The 15,728-nt window shown below is 39.1% G+C and overlaps 1 protein-coding gene across 1 annotated transcript; it reads right to left on the bottom strand.

The window, feature by feature from the left end:
- Window positions 1–6,488: 6,488 nt before the first annotated feature.
- Window positions 6,489–9,326, bottom strand: LOC103407292 (primary amine oxidase-like). Its single transcript, NM_001328753.1, is given in 4 exon segments — window positions 6,489–6,699; window positions 6,799–7,349; window positions 7,685–7,798; window positions 8,019–9,326. Coding segments are annotated over 4 exon segments (2,184 nt in total).
- Between the last annotated feature and the right edge of the window lie 6,402 nt (window positions 9,327–15,728).

Raw genomic sequence — 15,728 nt, 5'->3', positions numbered from 1 at the left:
CTCATGTGGGCCTCCAAAAACAATTAGCATGAGCCCAATAATGCCCAACAACGGCAACTTAATCCTTTTTTTTTTTTTCTCTTTTCTATTTGTGTTTTTCTTTATTCTCTCCTTTTGTATGTGGTCTAAACTGCAAAACACGCGAGTGCAGAAATATGGGTTTTCATCAGAAAACGGTGCAAGTGCAGGAACAAGGTGCAACGATGCGAGTGCAAGAACAAGGTGCAGATGCAAACGGGTCGGATTGCGGCAACGTGGGGTAACAGCGGCTACAAATATGGGTTTCAAACTAAACCAAGGACAATATCAGAACAAACAACAGTCAAGGCAACAAATAAACTGATACGAAGAAGAGGAACGTGACAAGACAAACAAACTAGCTACCAAGAACATATTCAACCGCAAAGGAGGGACCAAACCTGCTCTGATACCAAGTTGAATATCAGAGTGCGCAACTAACAAGACTAACAAGAATAATAAGAATATTATTAATAGACAAGAACGCTAAAACGGCTACAAAACCCTAAGAGGCTACGTTGTGACTGACTTATTCTCAAACTAAATTACAAGCTCTATTTATAGAGCAATAAACCTAAGAAACCCTAATGCGTAAATACCAAAAATACCCTACTACAAAATCAAATCAAATCTCTAATTAATTTCCTAAATAAACCTAATAAATTCCAACAAAGCTTCCTTTGGTTGCCATCCCAACTCCAAGGTTATCAGATCCATCACTCTATAAGTAGAACAATGCTGCTATCAAATTCCTTAAAATACTTCACTTGTAATAATTAATACCAACTTAAGCCCAAAAATATTTCTCGAAAACCGCATGTTTACATCAGTATATCAATTATGAATTTATACCAAACTTTTGTTCCTAGAAATTTCTAGGTATAAGAGCATTTGTTTTGAAAACCTCAAGCTTATGTTCCTCTTTCTACGATTTTCTTTTCTCAAGCATTTCCGGATTTGACTTGTTTTATTTATCTTCTCTGTTAAAATGATGAAAAATGATATTTCAAATTGCTCAAGCCCGAAGGGTAGGATTAATCCCCAATGAAACTCGGGAAAGCTAAGTTACACATGGAATGAATATCAAGAATCTTCTTAAATAGAATAAGTCGATGCCTCTATTAAGACGATTTTGAATAAATTGTTTCAGTAAAAGGGTTTAACATTAGGATTTGGAGGTAACTTGAATGTTGTTCAATGAATCTATTTGTTGGTTTATATAAAAATAGATGTAGCAAGATTAGGGTAAAAATATTGTTAGTCGATGGCCGGCATTATTTTATTTTTTTTATTTTTAAATAAACGATATTATCTTCACAATGGGCTAGAAATAGTGTGATTCAAATTTGTCTTTGGCGAGAATCGAATTTAAAACCTCTCACTAACAAGTGAAGAGGAATATCACTATACCGTTGTACTAAGTGGCAAAACATGCTTAATTTATTTCTACTCAAACGATACCACTAAAATTAGTATCTTTGATGTTATCAATAACTAGAAAAAAGAAATGGGAGCTTTAAGTTTAAGGGAGTGTATTGCATATGACTCTTAGGCCTCGTTTGGCAACTAGGACTGTACAGACTATTTCAGTTGGATAGGACAAATAGTCTAGTTCTGACTAAATTAGTCGGGCGTTTGGTGTTATGTCGGAATAATTTGTCCATCAGATAATACGTCGGACTATAATTTTTTTTTTTAAATCACATAATAATTGTTGTTAAAATGAAAAAAGGGAGAAAAACAGAAGGAAAAAAAAAGTAATTAAACATCATTAAGACAAAATTGAAAAAAAAAATTAGAAAAAAAGGAAGGTGAAAAACCCAGGTCTCTTCCCAGCGTGTCTTCCTTTCTTCACCATCCTACCCACGCTTCAAATTCCACCCTCCCATACGAACCCACTTCCTCATTTCTTCAATCACCCAAAACCCACATTGATTCACCAACCAAAACAATTACTGATTAAATTGAAGATCCAAATTGATGAAGAAAAGAAATCAATTCGTGGCATGGTCCAAGTTATCTGGAACCGTCGGAGCTGGATCCAACGCTGTCGGCGGCGGAAGATTATTGAGCTGCTAAGCTTATTGTTGTTGACGATCGATCGGGTTTCTTGATCTCAACTACCTTTTTGTCCACATTGTCGTGCTTCGACGTCGACGGCTGAAATGTGACGGAACAGGAACCAGTGGACGAAAGGGGAAATTGCTCGGCGACCAATTGCAGAGGAGTGGCGGTCGGCGTTGAAAACTCGTCGAGGAACTGCTCGTGAAGATGGAGCGGATTTGCCAAGGAGCAGATCAGTGAAACCGAAGAGGGGAAGTGAGTGTGTTTTTGGTTAGCGCCTTCGATTAATAATACCAAGTTTTTGGGTTGTATTAATTGTCCAGTGTCAGCCGTACTAAATTTGATGGATGGTATAATTAAGCGGATGCTTATTCAGTATGGTAGTGCACCAAACAATGGCTACCGTATTATTAATTCTATATGGTGCTTAATACGACGTGCCAAACTAGGCTTTAAATTCAAGTGTATTCAATCCTGGTTTTGTTGGAGACTAATACAAGTCATCCTGTATTGAATAAAGATTTTTTATGACTTTTAAAAAGTCTACAAAAACCTTGTAGTATTATATTATGACATTTTTACCAGCCTACAAAAGTCTAGATGTATTCAATATTTCGTTCATTTTAAAGGATTTTAAAAAGGGAGTTTTAACGAAACACTTCCGGTACTGTTCACTTTTAACGAAAAACCACATTTTTACCTTTCTCTGGTACTATTCACTACACCTTTATATGTCATTTTTCATTAAAACTAAAGTTTTTTAGACTTTTCGTTAGTTTTCCATTTTAAAAAAGTCATGGACTTTCAGAGACTTTGATGTGTTTTATGTTATACTTGTTGTCATAATAAATCCAACCTCTCCTCCTAAATTTTTGATGGATTTTGTTTTATTACTTCTAATTAGGGGTGGGCACGGGCCGAGCCGGGCCCAATTTTGAAGGGACCGGACCTGATCGGACCCAAGTTCAAAGGAGACGGACCGGGATGGGCCGGGCATTACATTTTCTAATATAGGAATCGGACCTTACTCGGCCCAATTGAAACGGGTCGGTTCAGGCCGGGTCCACGGGTCCCTTTTTTTTTTTTTTTTTGAAAGAAGGAAAAAAAAACTAAAATTTGCACAGATTCACTACTAGTACCAGACTACCAGTGCAGAGTCTAGATTGCATTTGTTCAGATATACAAGCAGAGTCCATCGTCCCCTGCTGAAGGCGTAACAGAATCTACAACCTAAGATAGTTCAAATTAAGCATCCTGAGAATTCTGAGGCAAGCTATCAACTTTATGCCATCCCCTAGAGGTTCCACCTTTACATTTCAAATCCTCTAATTCAAGTTCTTAAGAAAAACAGAGAAAGCAGCACTTAAACCCAATTTAAATCCTTGTTCATGCCTACGAAAATATCATCCCTGCTTCGACCAGTAATTGTCATTTCTCGAACCTCCATATTAAAAGAAGCTTATAGAAATTTCACATACACTTTTCATTACGTATCAACCAAGAGAATGGGGAAACTGCAACAGCATCAGGTTGGCCCTCAACTTATCAAAAATGTAGCATTAACACGTTCAACTAAAAACCATCCGCAAATGCAACGAATTACACAACAGGCTCTCATTGCAAAAATAAGACAATTCAAACGCAACAACTACGAATAATATGACCTGATTTATTCATCAAATTGACAAAGTTGTTGCTGCATATGTATTGCAAATAGGAATTCTAATAGTCCAAACATTCATATTATCAAAGGCCCTCTAGGTTCTTAGAAGCAAACAGATCAATCATCAATCTACTGCAAAGTTAACTCTAGTAACTTGGTTCGAAAACCCTAAAATCCCTACACCCGAAATTCAAATTAATAACAAAACCTTAATTCAAAATTACCTAAATTTTAGAGGGATGATGGCTGGTACCAGTGTCTTCGACGACGGTGATGGGGTGATGGCGGTCGCGATGACGGAAGTTACTGTTGAAGAGGAGAGAATTGACAACGGGGGTGATGGCATGGGTTCTCTAAGATGTTATCGAAAAGGATGATGGGTGGTGCCATTGTGTTCGCCAAGGAAAATCGATGGTTAGTGAGCACTGTGGGGAGGAGGACGATTGGAGTCGAGGAAGTGAGTCAAGCTGTCGAGGGATTGAGAGTCTGAGAGTGAGAGTGAAAGTCAAGACGAGAGAGAACCTAGGGTAAAACTAAAACGAACGGTTCAGATTAGAGATGGTAGCTTATTCATCAATCTGGTCCGTCCATTTCAAATTACAAACGAGCCTGTCCGGGTACCCGCGGTTCCTATACTCCAAGAACTAGCCCGAACTGAAAATCTCAAAGGCCTGCCCCATTTCTCATTTTTAAAAGTAGGAACCGACCTGTACCCATCCCGACCCGAGGTTCCTGTACCCGTTTGCCCACCTCTACTTCTAATGATTACTCCACCACCCACCATGATGTAATAAGGATCAGATATCTCCACTTTCGCAACACCATGTCATCACCATTGATGCCACTACCATCACAATCATCTCACTTCTTCTACTAGCACCTTGTCATACAATCATCACCGTGTCACAAGCTCCTAGAACCATATTTATGCCTTCACCGATACAACCAACATGATCGCCACTTGAAATACTACCATGTTAACTTGCCCGCTACCTCTACTACCACCAACAAAATTTCACAACCATCATCATCATAACCTTCTGCGACCACTTTTTCGTCGCCACCCCCACCTATGACTATTGACACTGCCATCATCATGATCGCCACCTTTACTTCCCTCTTATACGCCCATCACCACTCCACCCCCACTCCACCCCCACTCCACCCCCACTCTTCCACCACTCTAGCACGACATTAGAAACACACAATTTACAAGAATTTGGAATAAAAAGATATAATGTTTATGGGTTAAGGATTCTTTCGTATTTCTAACAATTTTGGTCATATCAGGAAAAAGTAAATTACGTAAGTGTAACATTACTTACTCCTAATCAGTGGCGGATGCATTGGGGGGCAGGGGGTCAGCTGACCCCCCAAACTTCGATGAATGTCTATGGATACTTTGGGTGCTGACCCTCCAAACTTCAGTAAATGTCCATGAATACCTTGGGTGCTGCCCCTTGCATACATTAACAGGTGTGCAATATGACTTTCCAAATGACTTTAGGCCTACCAAGATTCGATGAAAATGCGATATGTATGCTATTTCTGGTAAAAAAAAATTACATGCACACCTAATATTATTTCCTAGATCTGCCACTGCTCCGAATTGGTTCCTTAACCAAAAAAAAGGTATAATTATTACAAAGTTTGTTAAATTCTCTTGAACTCTAAAAAAAGTCGAGCATTAAACTCTCAAAAATATATAGGAGTCTATCAAGAAAAAGTGCGTGGATTTCAATAAAAGTCGATGAATTCTACAAAAGTCTCACATAAAAAAAGGTTGGAGCTCTACTCTTCCAGAAGAATTTTCATGCAACAGTGATGTTGGCATATCTTAGTCGATCACGTACTACTTTATAACATATTTTGTGTATATATAGGCATATCAATGTTGAATATAAGTTCCACATTGGGGAATTAAGAAAATAAAATACGATATACAAGTTTATGATTCCATTCCTAATAACATCGAGATCTTTTGTGATAAAATTCAACACCAAAATATTAGTGTGGTTAGGAGTGGATCAAATGATCCGTCTCTTTGAATTTTTGACTAATCGATCGCATTATTAGAAAATATATAACTTGAGATATATTTGGAAATTTAGAACTTGAGACCTTGTCCAAGTAGGTATATGATACCACTAGAAAAATCGAGTATGGAGGTAGGCATACATAGAAATGATGGTACCATTTAGACAACCCTAGGTCATCACCACCATGTTAACGTGCCGAAACAGCCGGTCTGTCCATTTTATTCAACCACGTCTCCACCCAAAGGCGGCTTACTTCTCAGTTACGCAACAACAATGACAAAATGTAATGGATTATACATATTTGTTTCGTTTTCATGAATCTTTGACGAACTATAATTAGTGTAATTAAAGTGCTTTTAGAAATCTCCAAGTCATCAGATTTCACGAGTTCATTGTCATACAAGCTAAAGCTAATCAAATTGATAAACTCTTAGGCGTATGTTCCACCACCAACATCACAAATTACATACTGAAATTCAACAATACATATACAATGCAAGATCCTCCCACTAATTTCTTTTATTTTCGGGTCACGTCGCTTTCGTACAACTTGTAAGTTGTTACGTACTTATTTACATCAAAGCTAATTTCAGAGAAAACCCCAAAGTAGGCACATATGGAGGAAACTTTCTACAAGCAACTCATCATAAATACATCTTTGAGGTTAAAGCAACGGATTTCATGTGGAATGCGCTCTACCTTAATTAAGCTGAAGCAGCAGCCGTGCAAACGGGTAGATCTGTGGCAACGTTAGGCGGAGTCCGAAGTATGGGGTTACTCTCAAAGAAATTGACAGGTTTGATATCGAAGCTAGATGACACAGTTGGCATTATAGGGAAGTCTTCTTGACAGGGTATGTGATGAAACCCTAATGTGTACCAAACCACAATGTCCTTGTTCTCGATTGGTCGGTCCCTACAATATCAAAATGAATCGAATTGTATCAGCATTGTGTACATGTGATCATCAGTAAATTTGATGCAAATAAATAACCTAACAGTAGTATGTACGTACCTGTTAGACCACACGGCAAGAGTATCTTCGCCTGTGCTTTGGTCTACAAACAACCCACCAGCCCATTGTTCGCTCTTATTGTATGGGGTAACCCAAATTTGATTGTTTGTAAAAGCACCTCTCTTTTGGGGAGGGTCGTCAAGATCAAGCAAGCTAGCAGCAGTGCCACCGGGAACCAACTTGTACCCTACAGGGTTTCCAACCCGTGTCTTTTTCGATGGGTTGATCACGTGGAATTCGGACGGGTCATAGAGTTTGAGCTTAATCTGTGCATCTTTCTCAGTTTTGGCAACGGTTTTAGTAGCTTTCAAGTAGCTTTTCCTTGGTGATTCAGTTGGGGAGTTGGACTGCCTTTGGAGATTCACCTTCATAAAGGAGTTATCTGAGCCGTCCACGTCCATATCAAGATGAAATGTGACGTAATGATCGTGAATAACGCCAATAACGTTCTCCGACAAGAGGGTGCCATAGAGATTCTCTTGGCTAGATGAGACTTGGTTCATGTTCTCATAGGAGGTGCCTTTCACCATCAAAATGCCACTAAGTCCAACCTATATGTTTGTTGCACACACGTATTATATGTAGTATTAACAATCTTAAAATACAAAATATTACGATGAATTTCCATAAAAATACAATAAATGACAGGTTTAGTCCCTCAGTCAATTCTAGTTATTCACGCTTGTAAGACTCATAAATAAACGACCACAATCTGAGATATTCACGCTTGTGAGACTCATAAAGTAGAAACAACCACAATCAATCAGGTGATACGCCATGCACTATTAATCTTAATTACACTCTAAGAGAACATATATATCAGGATTTTAATCAAACTCAAAAGGAAACAATGATAGTAATTATAGGAGAAGTAATCACCACTAACCTTAACCCTGATTAGTCCGTCTGTTTGGAACTCCCAGTCGACGATATAATCATAGTTAGCAACTGATGCTGCCATTCTAACTACCAATGTCACCTTTGGCCTCACTTCCCTAACCTGTCACAACGCATTATTTTTCTACTAATTATATATTATCATCGCTAATGCTATTTACTTATATAAAACTGATACACTTGCTAAAAACATCATAATATACTAAATATTTTGTTTAATAGAAATGCGATTGCATGTATAGATGAGTCTTACTTGTATTCAAAATATTAATAATGTAACATAAAACTAATAAATACGATACATGTAACGTTAAGCTCCTTACCTCCATGCCCGTTATCGGACACTCTGTGTGCCGCCACCCGATATCGCCCGTATAGCTCTCGAATATGCAAACCATGTTTGATCGGACGTATGGTTTTCCATCAGCTGCCGCAAACACACCATCCATATAGTAGGCGTTACGCGGACAATCGTTAAGCGGCTCCAGAGGCATTGCCTGTAACCCGAACCCGTATTCACCGGCATCCATATAGGTCTTAAAGTACCACGCATCAGTGGGGTCCATGTAAGGCACAAACAACTCTGACGTAAACCCTTTGTACATCACATCCCTCAACTCCCCGGTCTCCGGGTCCCAAACTTTGGCCCGGGATACGATGACGCCCGCCCTGGCGTCAGGCTTCAAGTGAAATTCCCAATTTGCCCATTTGACCAAGTGATCATTTTCTACCGTAAAACTCGGCCCTTCCGGCTGCTCTATAGATATGGGCTTGATCAGCTTTTTCACTTGATTGGGCCTTTGGGCTGAGTACCTATAATCTGTATTGGCGGCCTTTGGTATGGGGATGCCCCTGCCCTTATCCGAAATCTCCACCACCTGTTGGGTGTCCAAGTCAACGAGAACAGTTAACCCTTCGATTGGACGCATGTAGAAGTTCACAGTATCTTTGGTGGAATAGCACTGCACCTTAATCAACCTCCTGTTCTCGTCGGCCCCGCCGTACCACCCCGTGGAAAGCGGGAGACACCCCAGGTCCGCCAGATCGACCCCGCGCTCGACGATCGTACGGTTGAAATCAGCGTTCTTGAGCGGGCTGAACGTGGCAGCGGCCAGCTCCTCCAGCGTCATCGTCGGGTAACCGTAGTGGGAGCCGGTCTCGTGAACGGTCACCTCGGACGTGGTCAGGTCGACGGTTAGCACGAGCGACTTGCTGTCGACACGTGCGACGATAGAGGCCTTTCTGGGGAAGAGAGGGTCGCCGTGCTTCCATCCGAGGACGAGGGACTTGTCGGGCTCCTGGAGCTCGATGGAGTGGAGCGCGTAGGAGGAGGTGGAGGTGAAGAGCGCGTGGGAGTTGAGGATGGTGCGGACGGCGTTGAGTTCTTGGATGGTGAGGGGGTCGAGAGGGTGGTGGGGGGTGTCGGAGCTGTGGTCTTTGAGGCGGCGCGTTGGGATAGGGGGTTTGGCTTGGATGCGGTTTTTGGAGGAGCACCAGGCGGAGTTTGCTGTGCAGTCAAGGAGGTCGGAGACGTACGGCGGCGCGTAAGGGAGGTGGGACCAAGTGAAGAGGAGGACTAGGCCTATGCAGAGGGAAAGGGAGAAAAAACGCAGGAATCTCGGACCTTCCATGGATTATGTGTTTTAGAGAGAGAGAGAGAGAGAGAGAGAGATCGTAAATAATGAAACGCTAGCTTAGAGCTGGGTTGAAATAGAGGGCATAGCTGGGTACAGGATAAGCGCTGATGAGACGAGGAAGATTCCAAACAAAAAGATGTAAAATATTAGAGATTCAGAATATGCAAAAGTCGATTGTTGTGCATATTACCGATCACCCACCAGAGGTGCCAATGGTTCGGATTGGAGACGGAAATGTTATATCTATCCTCATAATTTAATCACAAAAATTAACCATACCCATAACCACAAAATAATCATCAGGGATTATTCATAACCATATCCACCATATTCGTAAAAAAAATAAAATAAATTATATTCATCTAATTGACGCATTATAAATTTTAGTAGATACTAATTCTGCCATTAAATAGCCACATCCAATTACAAAAAAAACATAACAATATATATTTGAAGTTGTTCATAATAAGCCAATATGATAAATTGGTCCAATAAAAAAGAAAAAGAGGACAAAGACAAATACGAAAGGAAGACAAAACAAATTATCTAATAATTCCAAAACTTGTGACCACAAAAGAACGAGATATTTGCACTTTAGTTTTAGTTCCACCAAGCCAGTATCATATTTCATGGTGCTCCTCCTTCACACCCATCAATGGAGCATGATTCCTACATTATTAAGCAAATGACGAAATAATTAATATGAATCGTTGTATACATATAATCTACAAAGAAGATAGTTATATACATATAATATAATTGTCAATACTTACCTCATCCATATCCATATCTTCAAAATAAGTGTAACAACCGATGTGTGCATTAGAACAACAAGCTAGTTGTGAAACATAAAGACTTAAATTAGTTCTAAAAACTGAATGCATACTAATTAATTAAGTTTGAAAAATAAGTTCGAAATTAAGATTAAAGAACATGCACAAATATAAGATGAAAATAAATTAATACTTTGGGGTACCTTGAATTTCTTTCCACAACCAATTTTGGGCGCACATTAAGGCTTCCAATGTCTTTGGATGAAGTCTACTACAGTGTGGACTTATAAATCTCCCACTAGTACTGAAAGTTGATTCGGAAGCAACTGTAGATACAGGAATAGCTAATATATCCCTTGCCAAAGCACTTAAGATAGGATATTTAGTCCCATTTGATTTCCACCAACCCAAAATATCAAAATCAGATGTTCTAGGCAAAACAGCCTCATCCAAATAGTGATCTAATTCTGACTTTACATTATCGGTACTTACAGTACTAGAAACAAACAAGTCAAAGTTATCCATTAAAGGATTCATCTCTTCAAAGTCAAATTGATTCAAATGAGATGAAGTGAATGATGGTTGATGACCCATGTTAGAAATATGATTAGATCCACACTTTTATACCAAATCATAACAATATTTGCAAATCTTATCAATTTCATTCGAAGCATATTGCCCATACATAAGAGGGAAGAAATACTCAATCAGTCTTAGATCCAATACAGTAGCTACAACCATTATTCCATGAATCACACTCCAATATTTATCAAATTTCTCAATCATACTTCTTGCCATATTTTTTATTTCATTACGTCTAGAGGTAAGCCACCGGGTTAGAGACAACCCGATCTCACAAATCTTTGGAAAATAAAGATTGGTTGTAGGGTACTTAGTTCCAGAAAACAACTCGGAGACATTATAAAACAACTTTAACTTCTCACAAATCTCTCTTGCCATCTCCCAATCTCTATCATCAGGCAAACACTTATATTGCAACTCTTGTTGTCTCAAACAAAGGAAAACATCCCTGTAAATCAAAGCAGATTGAATCATTAAAAAAGTGGAATTCCACCGAGTTTTACAATCAAGCACCATCTTCTTAGTGCTTGGAAGCTTCAACTGACGTGTTGTTTCCTCAAATTTTTCTTCTCTTTTTTGTGTTGTTGTCCAATAAACAACACTATCACGAATTTTCTCAACACCACCACCAATCACTTCCAGACCATCCTTCAAAATTAAGTTTAATATATGCGCACAACAACGCATGTGAAAGAACCCTCAACCCAACAAAAGTGAACTATTAAAAAGTTTTTCAAGAATAAGATCAATCATTTTATCATTTATAGTGCAATTGTCCACGGTTAAGGTAGAAAGCTTACGATCGAGGTTCCAATCTAGCAAGCACTCCATCAAAACATCTGAAAGTGTCTCGGCGGTATGCGGCCAAGGCACATAAATAAATTTGAAAAAAAATTACAAAGAAGATGGTTACAATAAAGAATCTAAAATATAAATCTAAAGCTAAACAATAATTAAATAGATATTAAAGTATTAAAAATATCACCTTATTATTCGGCTCTGCAACATCCAAGAGTCATCAATAAAATGTGATGTTATTACCATAAATCCTCTGTTTTGATTACTTGCAGTCCACATATCAGTAATTATGGCAATTCTACTCTTATTTTCATCCAATAATTGCATTGTTTTCGAATGCTCATAATCATATATTTTAAGGATATCACTCTTGATTGTGTTTCTTGAAACAACCTTAAACAACGGTTGGACAACACTCATGAAGTTTCTAAATCCAACATGCTCAACCATAGAAAGAGGGTACTAATGCAATATTATCATTTGGGGGAGAGCTCTCCTTGCACTTTCTTGATCAAATGTATACAACTCTACTTTCCCATCTCCTACTTTTTGGGTTTGTGTTTGCTTCAATTTTTTTTGTGTCCAACGTGGACATATCGTCACATGATGCCTCAAATGGCTGGTTCCAGTTCCAGTGTTCCCACCAAGCTTCTTCAATAATTACATATTGCTTTCATCACCCCATCAACTACTGTTCTTGTGTAATGTTGCCACACCAAACTGCGAAGTCTCGAATTATTACCTTCACCATCATCACCCTAAGGTTCCTCAGTCTCACCAGCAACCTCATTTGGAGTTGGTATATCTTGGGGTTGAGCAATTTGATTTGATATTTCTTGTTGCACAACACTTGGATTCAATGTAGGTGCTAGATTACAATCAGTTGGGGTATATATTGTTTCTTCTTGAGACTTAAATTTTCTTTTAGACATTTTGATTGCTGCAAACACAACCAAATCCTTTAATATGTAAACAAAGACATGGTATAATACTTGTTGATGCACAAAACCAGAGGGGTCTTGGAACAACGTAAATCCGACCGTGAATCTGCAAGAAAGTAAATAACACAAGATGTATCGTGGTTCACCCCAATGTTTAGGCTACGTCCACACTGATATTGTATTTCTCTGAGGGGATTGTGAAGGTGAGAGCCTCTGTAATCTGAGAGTGAGAGCCTAGCTCTGAATATGAGAGGGGATGTGAGGCTTAAGAATTGGCCTCCCAATTGTGAGGGTGAGGATGCCTTTTTATAGACTAAGGGATCCTCCTCTTTTTACATATTTGCCTCTTCCTTTATTACACAATTACATTTAAGTCCCCTGAGTATTTATATGAGATCTAAATACGGAGGCCTTAAGTATGGTACAAACAGTAGTCCCCCAAGTCTTCAGTCAAGAGAGTCTTTTGGCTGGAGACTTGAAATTCAATCCATGTGTGGGCCGAAGTAACTAGATATCGTCTAGGACTGATACTTGATATGAGGCGGTTCTCAATCTGAAATGATGCTCAACTAGAAGTAGCACATATTACGAGGTTGTTCGGCTTGTGGCTTATGTTGCCTTGGTTGGCTCGGCTTGTGGCGTTGAAGGTGAGGGAGTCCTTTTTATAGAATAATGGCTTGCTCCTCAATACATAAATGATGGGCTAGAGTTGATGCTCTCAGTGAGGCGGTTGCTCAGCAGGCAGCGATGCTCTCTAATGATGGTGAATGAGTCCCTTTTATAGAATAAGGGCTCGCTCCTCAATACATAAGTGATGGGTTAGGAGTGATGTTCATGGCGAGACGATTGCTCAGCTGGTGGCGATGCTCTCTAATGATGGTGATGGAGTCCCTTTTATAGAATAAAGGCTCGCTCCTCAATACATAAATGATGGGTTAAGAGTAATGCTCGCGACGAGGCGGTTGCTCAGCTGGCGGCGATGCTCTCTAATGATGGTGAGGGAGTCCCTTTTATAGAATAAGGGTTCATCACTAATTACATGAATAATGGGCTAAGTCCCCTAAGTATTTTCATGAGTGCTCTCTAATGAAAGTGAGGGAGTCCCTTTTATAGAATAAGGGCTCCTTACTTATTACATAAATAATGGCCTAAGTCCCTCAAGTATTTTTCATGAGGCCCAGTTGAGACCCAATATATGGTACATAATGTAGTCCCCCAAGTCTTCGGTCAATAGAGTCTGTTGGCTGGAAACTTCAAATTGAATCCATGTATGGGCCGAAGTGGCGGTTGTTCGGAGACGGTATTTGTATACCCTGCACTGAAGCTTTGTAGGTGAAGCTTTGCAAGTGAAGCTTTGTAGGTGAAGCTTTGCAAGTGAAGCTTTGAAGCTAAAGCTCTGTAAATGAAGCTTTCGAAGTTGGAGCTTTGGTAAATGAAGCTTTTGAAACTAGAGCTCTGTAAATGAAGCTTTCGAAGCTGGAGCTTTTGTAAATGAAGCTTTTTAAAGCTAGAGCGCTGTAAATGAAGCTTTTGAAGTTAGAGCTCTGTAAATGAAGCTTTCGAAGCTGAAGCTTTTGTAAATGAAGCTTTTTGAAGCTAGAGCGCTATAAATGAAGCTTTTAAAGCTAGAACTCTGTAAATGAAGCTTTTGAAGCTAGAGCTCTGTAAATGAAGCTTTCGAAGCTGATTGACATGAGTGAGGCTCATGAATGTTTATGTTGATTGACATGAGTGATGCTCATGAATGTTTATGTACGATTGATATGAGTGATGCTCATGAATGTTTATGTATGATTGACATGAGTAATGCTCATGTATAATTTGAAGTACTGGGCTTACTTTTGATCACCTGGTTGGTGATAATAGCGGCAGGCTGCCGAATCAATTTTGGAGTACTGGGCGTACTTTTGATCACCTGGTTGGTGATAATAGCGGCAAGTTGTCGAATAATTTGGAGTACTGGGCGTATTTTTGATCATCTAGTTGGTAGTAATCATATGATTGGTGATAATAGAGCACCAGGCGGAGTTTGCTGTGCAGTCGAGGAGGTCGGAGACGTACTGCGGCGCGTAAGGGAGGTGGGACCAAGTGAAGAAGAGGACTAGGCCTATGCAGAGGGAAAGGGAGAAAAAACGCAGGAATCTCCGACCTTTCATGGATTTTGTGTTTTAGAGTGAGAGAGAGAGAGAGAGAGAGAGAGAGAGATCGTAAATAATGACAAGCTAGCTTAGAGCTGGGTTGAAATAGAGGGCATAGCTGGATACAGGATAAGCGCTGATGAGACGAGGAAGATTCCAAACAAAAAGATGTAAAATATTAGAGATTCAGAATATGCAAAAGTCGATTGTTGTGCATATTACCGATCACCCATTAGAGAGGCCAATGATTCGGTTTGGAGACAGAAATGCTATATCCATTCCCATAACCACGAAAATTAACCATATTTATAACCGCAAAATAATCATCGGGGATTATCCATAACCATATCCACCGGATAACGAATTTTCAATCGGTTATCGGTTATATCCATCTTCGTCGAAAAAAAAATTATATTCATCCAATTGACGCATTATAAATTTTAGTAGATACTAATTCTACAATTAGTGTCTTCGCCCATGAGCAGTAGGTCTCGGGTTCGAGACTTGGGAGCAGCCTCTCCATAAATGGGGGTAAGGCTAGCTGACATTCACCTCTCTCAGACCCTGCGTAAAGCGAGAGCCTTGTGCACTAGGTACGACGACTAATTCTGCAATTAAAAGCCACATCCAATTACAAAAAAAACATAACAATATATATTTTAAGTTGTTCATGATAAGCCAATATGATAAATTGATCCAATAAAAAAGAAAAAGAGGACAAAAACAAACACGAAAGGAAGACAAAACCAATTGTCTAATAATTCCAAAACTTGTGACGACAAAAGAACGAGATATTTGCACTTTGTTTCTAGTTCCACCAAGCCAATATCATATTTCATGGTGCTCCTCCTTCACACCCATCAATGGAGCATGATTCCTACATTATTAAGCAAATGACGAAATAATTAATATGAATCGTTGTACACATATAATCTACAAAGAAGATAGTTATATACATATAATATAATTGTCAATACTTACCTCATCCATATCCATATCTTCAAAATAAGTGCAACAGCCGACGTGTGCATTAGAACAAGAAGCTAGTTGTGAAACATATAGACTTAAATTAGTTCTAAAAACTGAATGCATACTAAGTAATTAAGTTTGAAAAATAAGTTCGAAATTAAGATTAAAGAACATGCACAAATATAAGATGAAAAT

Source organism: Malus domestica, chromosome 02 (genome assembly GCF_042453785.1).
Source record: "Malus domestica chromosome 02, GDT2T_hap1".
NCBI lineage: Eukaryota > Viridiplantae > Streptophyta > Magnoliopsida > Rosales > Rosaceae > Malus > Malus domestica.
The sequence above is the reverse complement of the archived record's forward strand: the minus strand, read 5'-3'. Positions and strand labels throughout refer to the sequence as shown.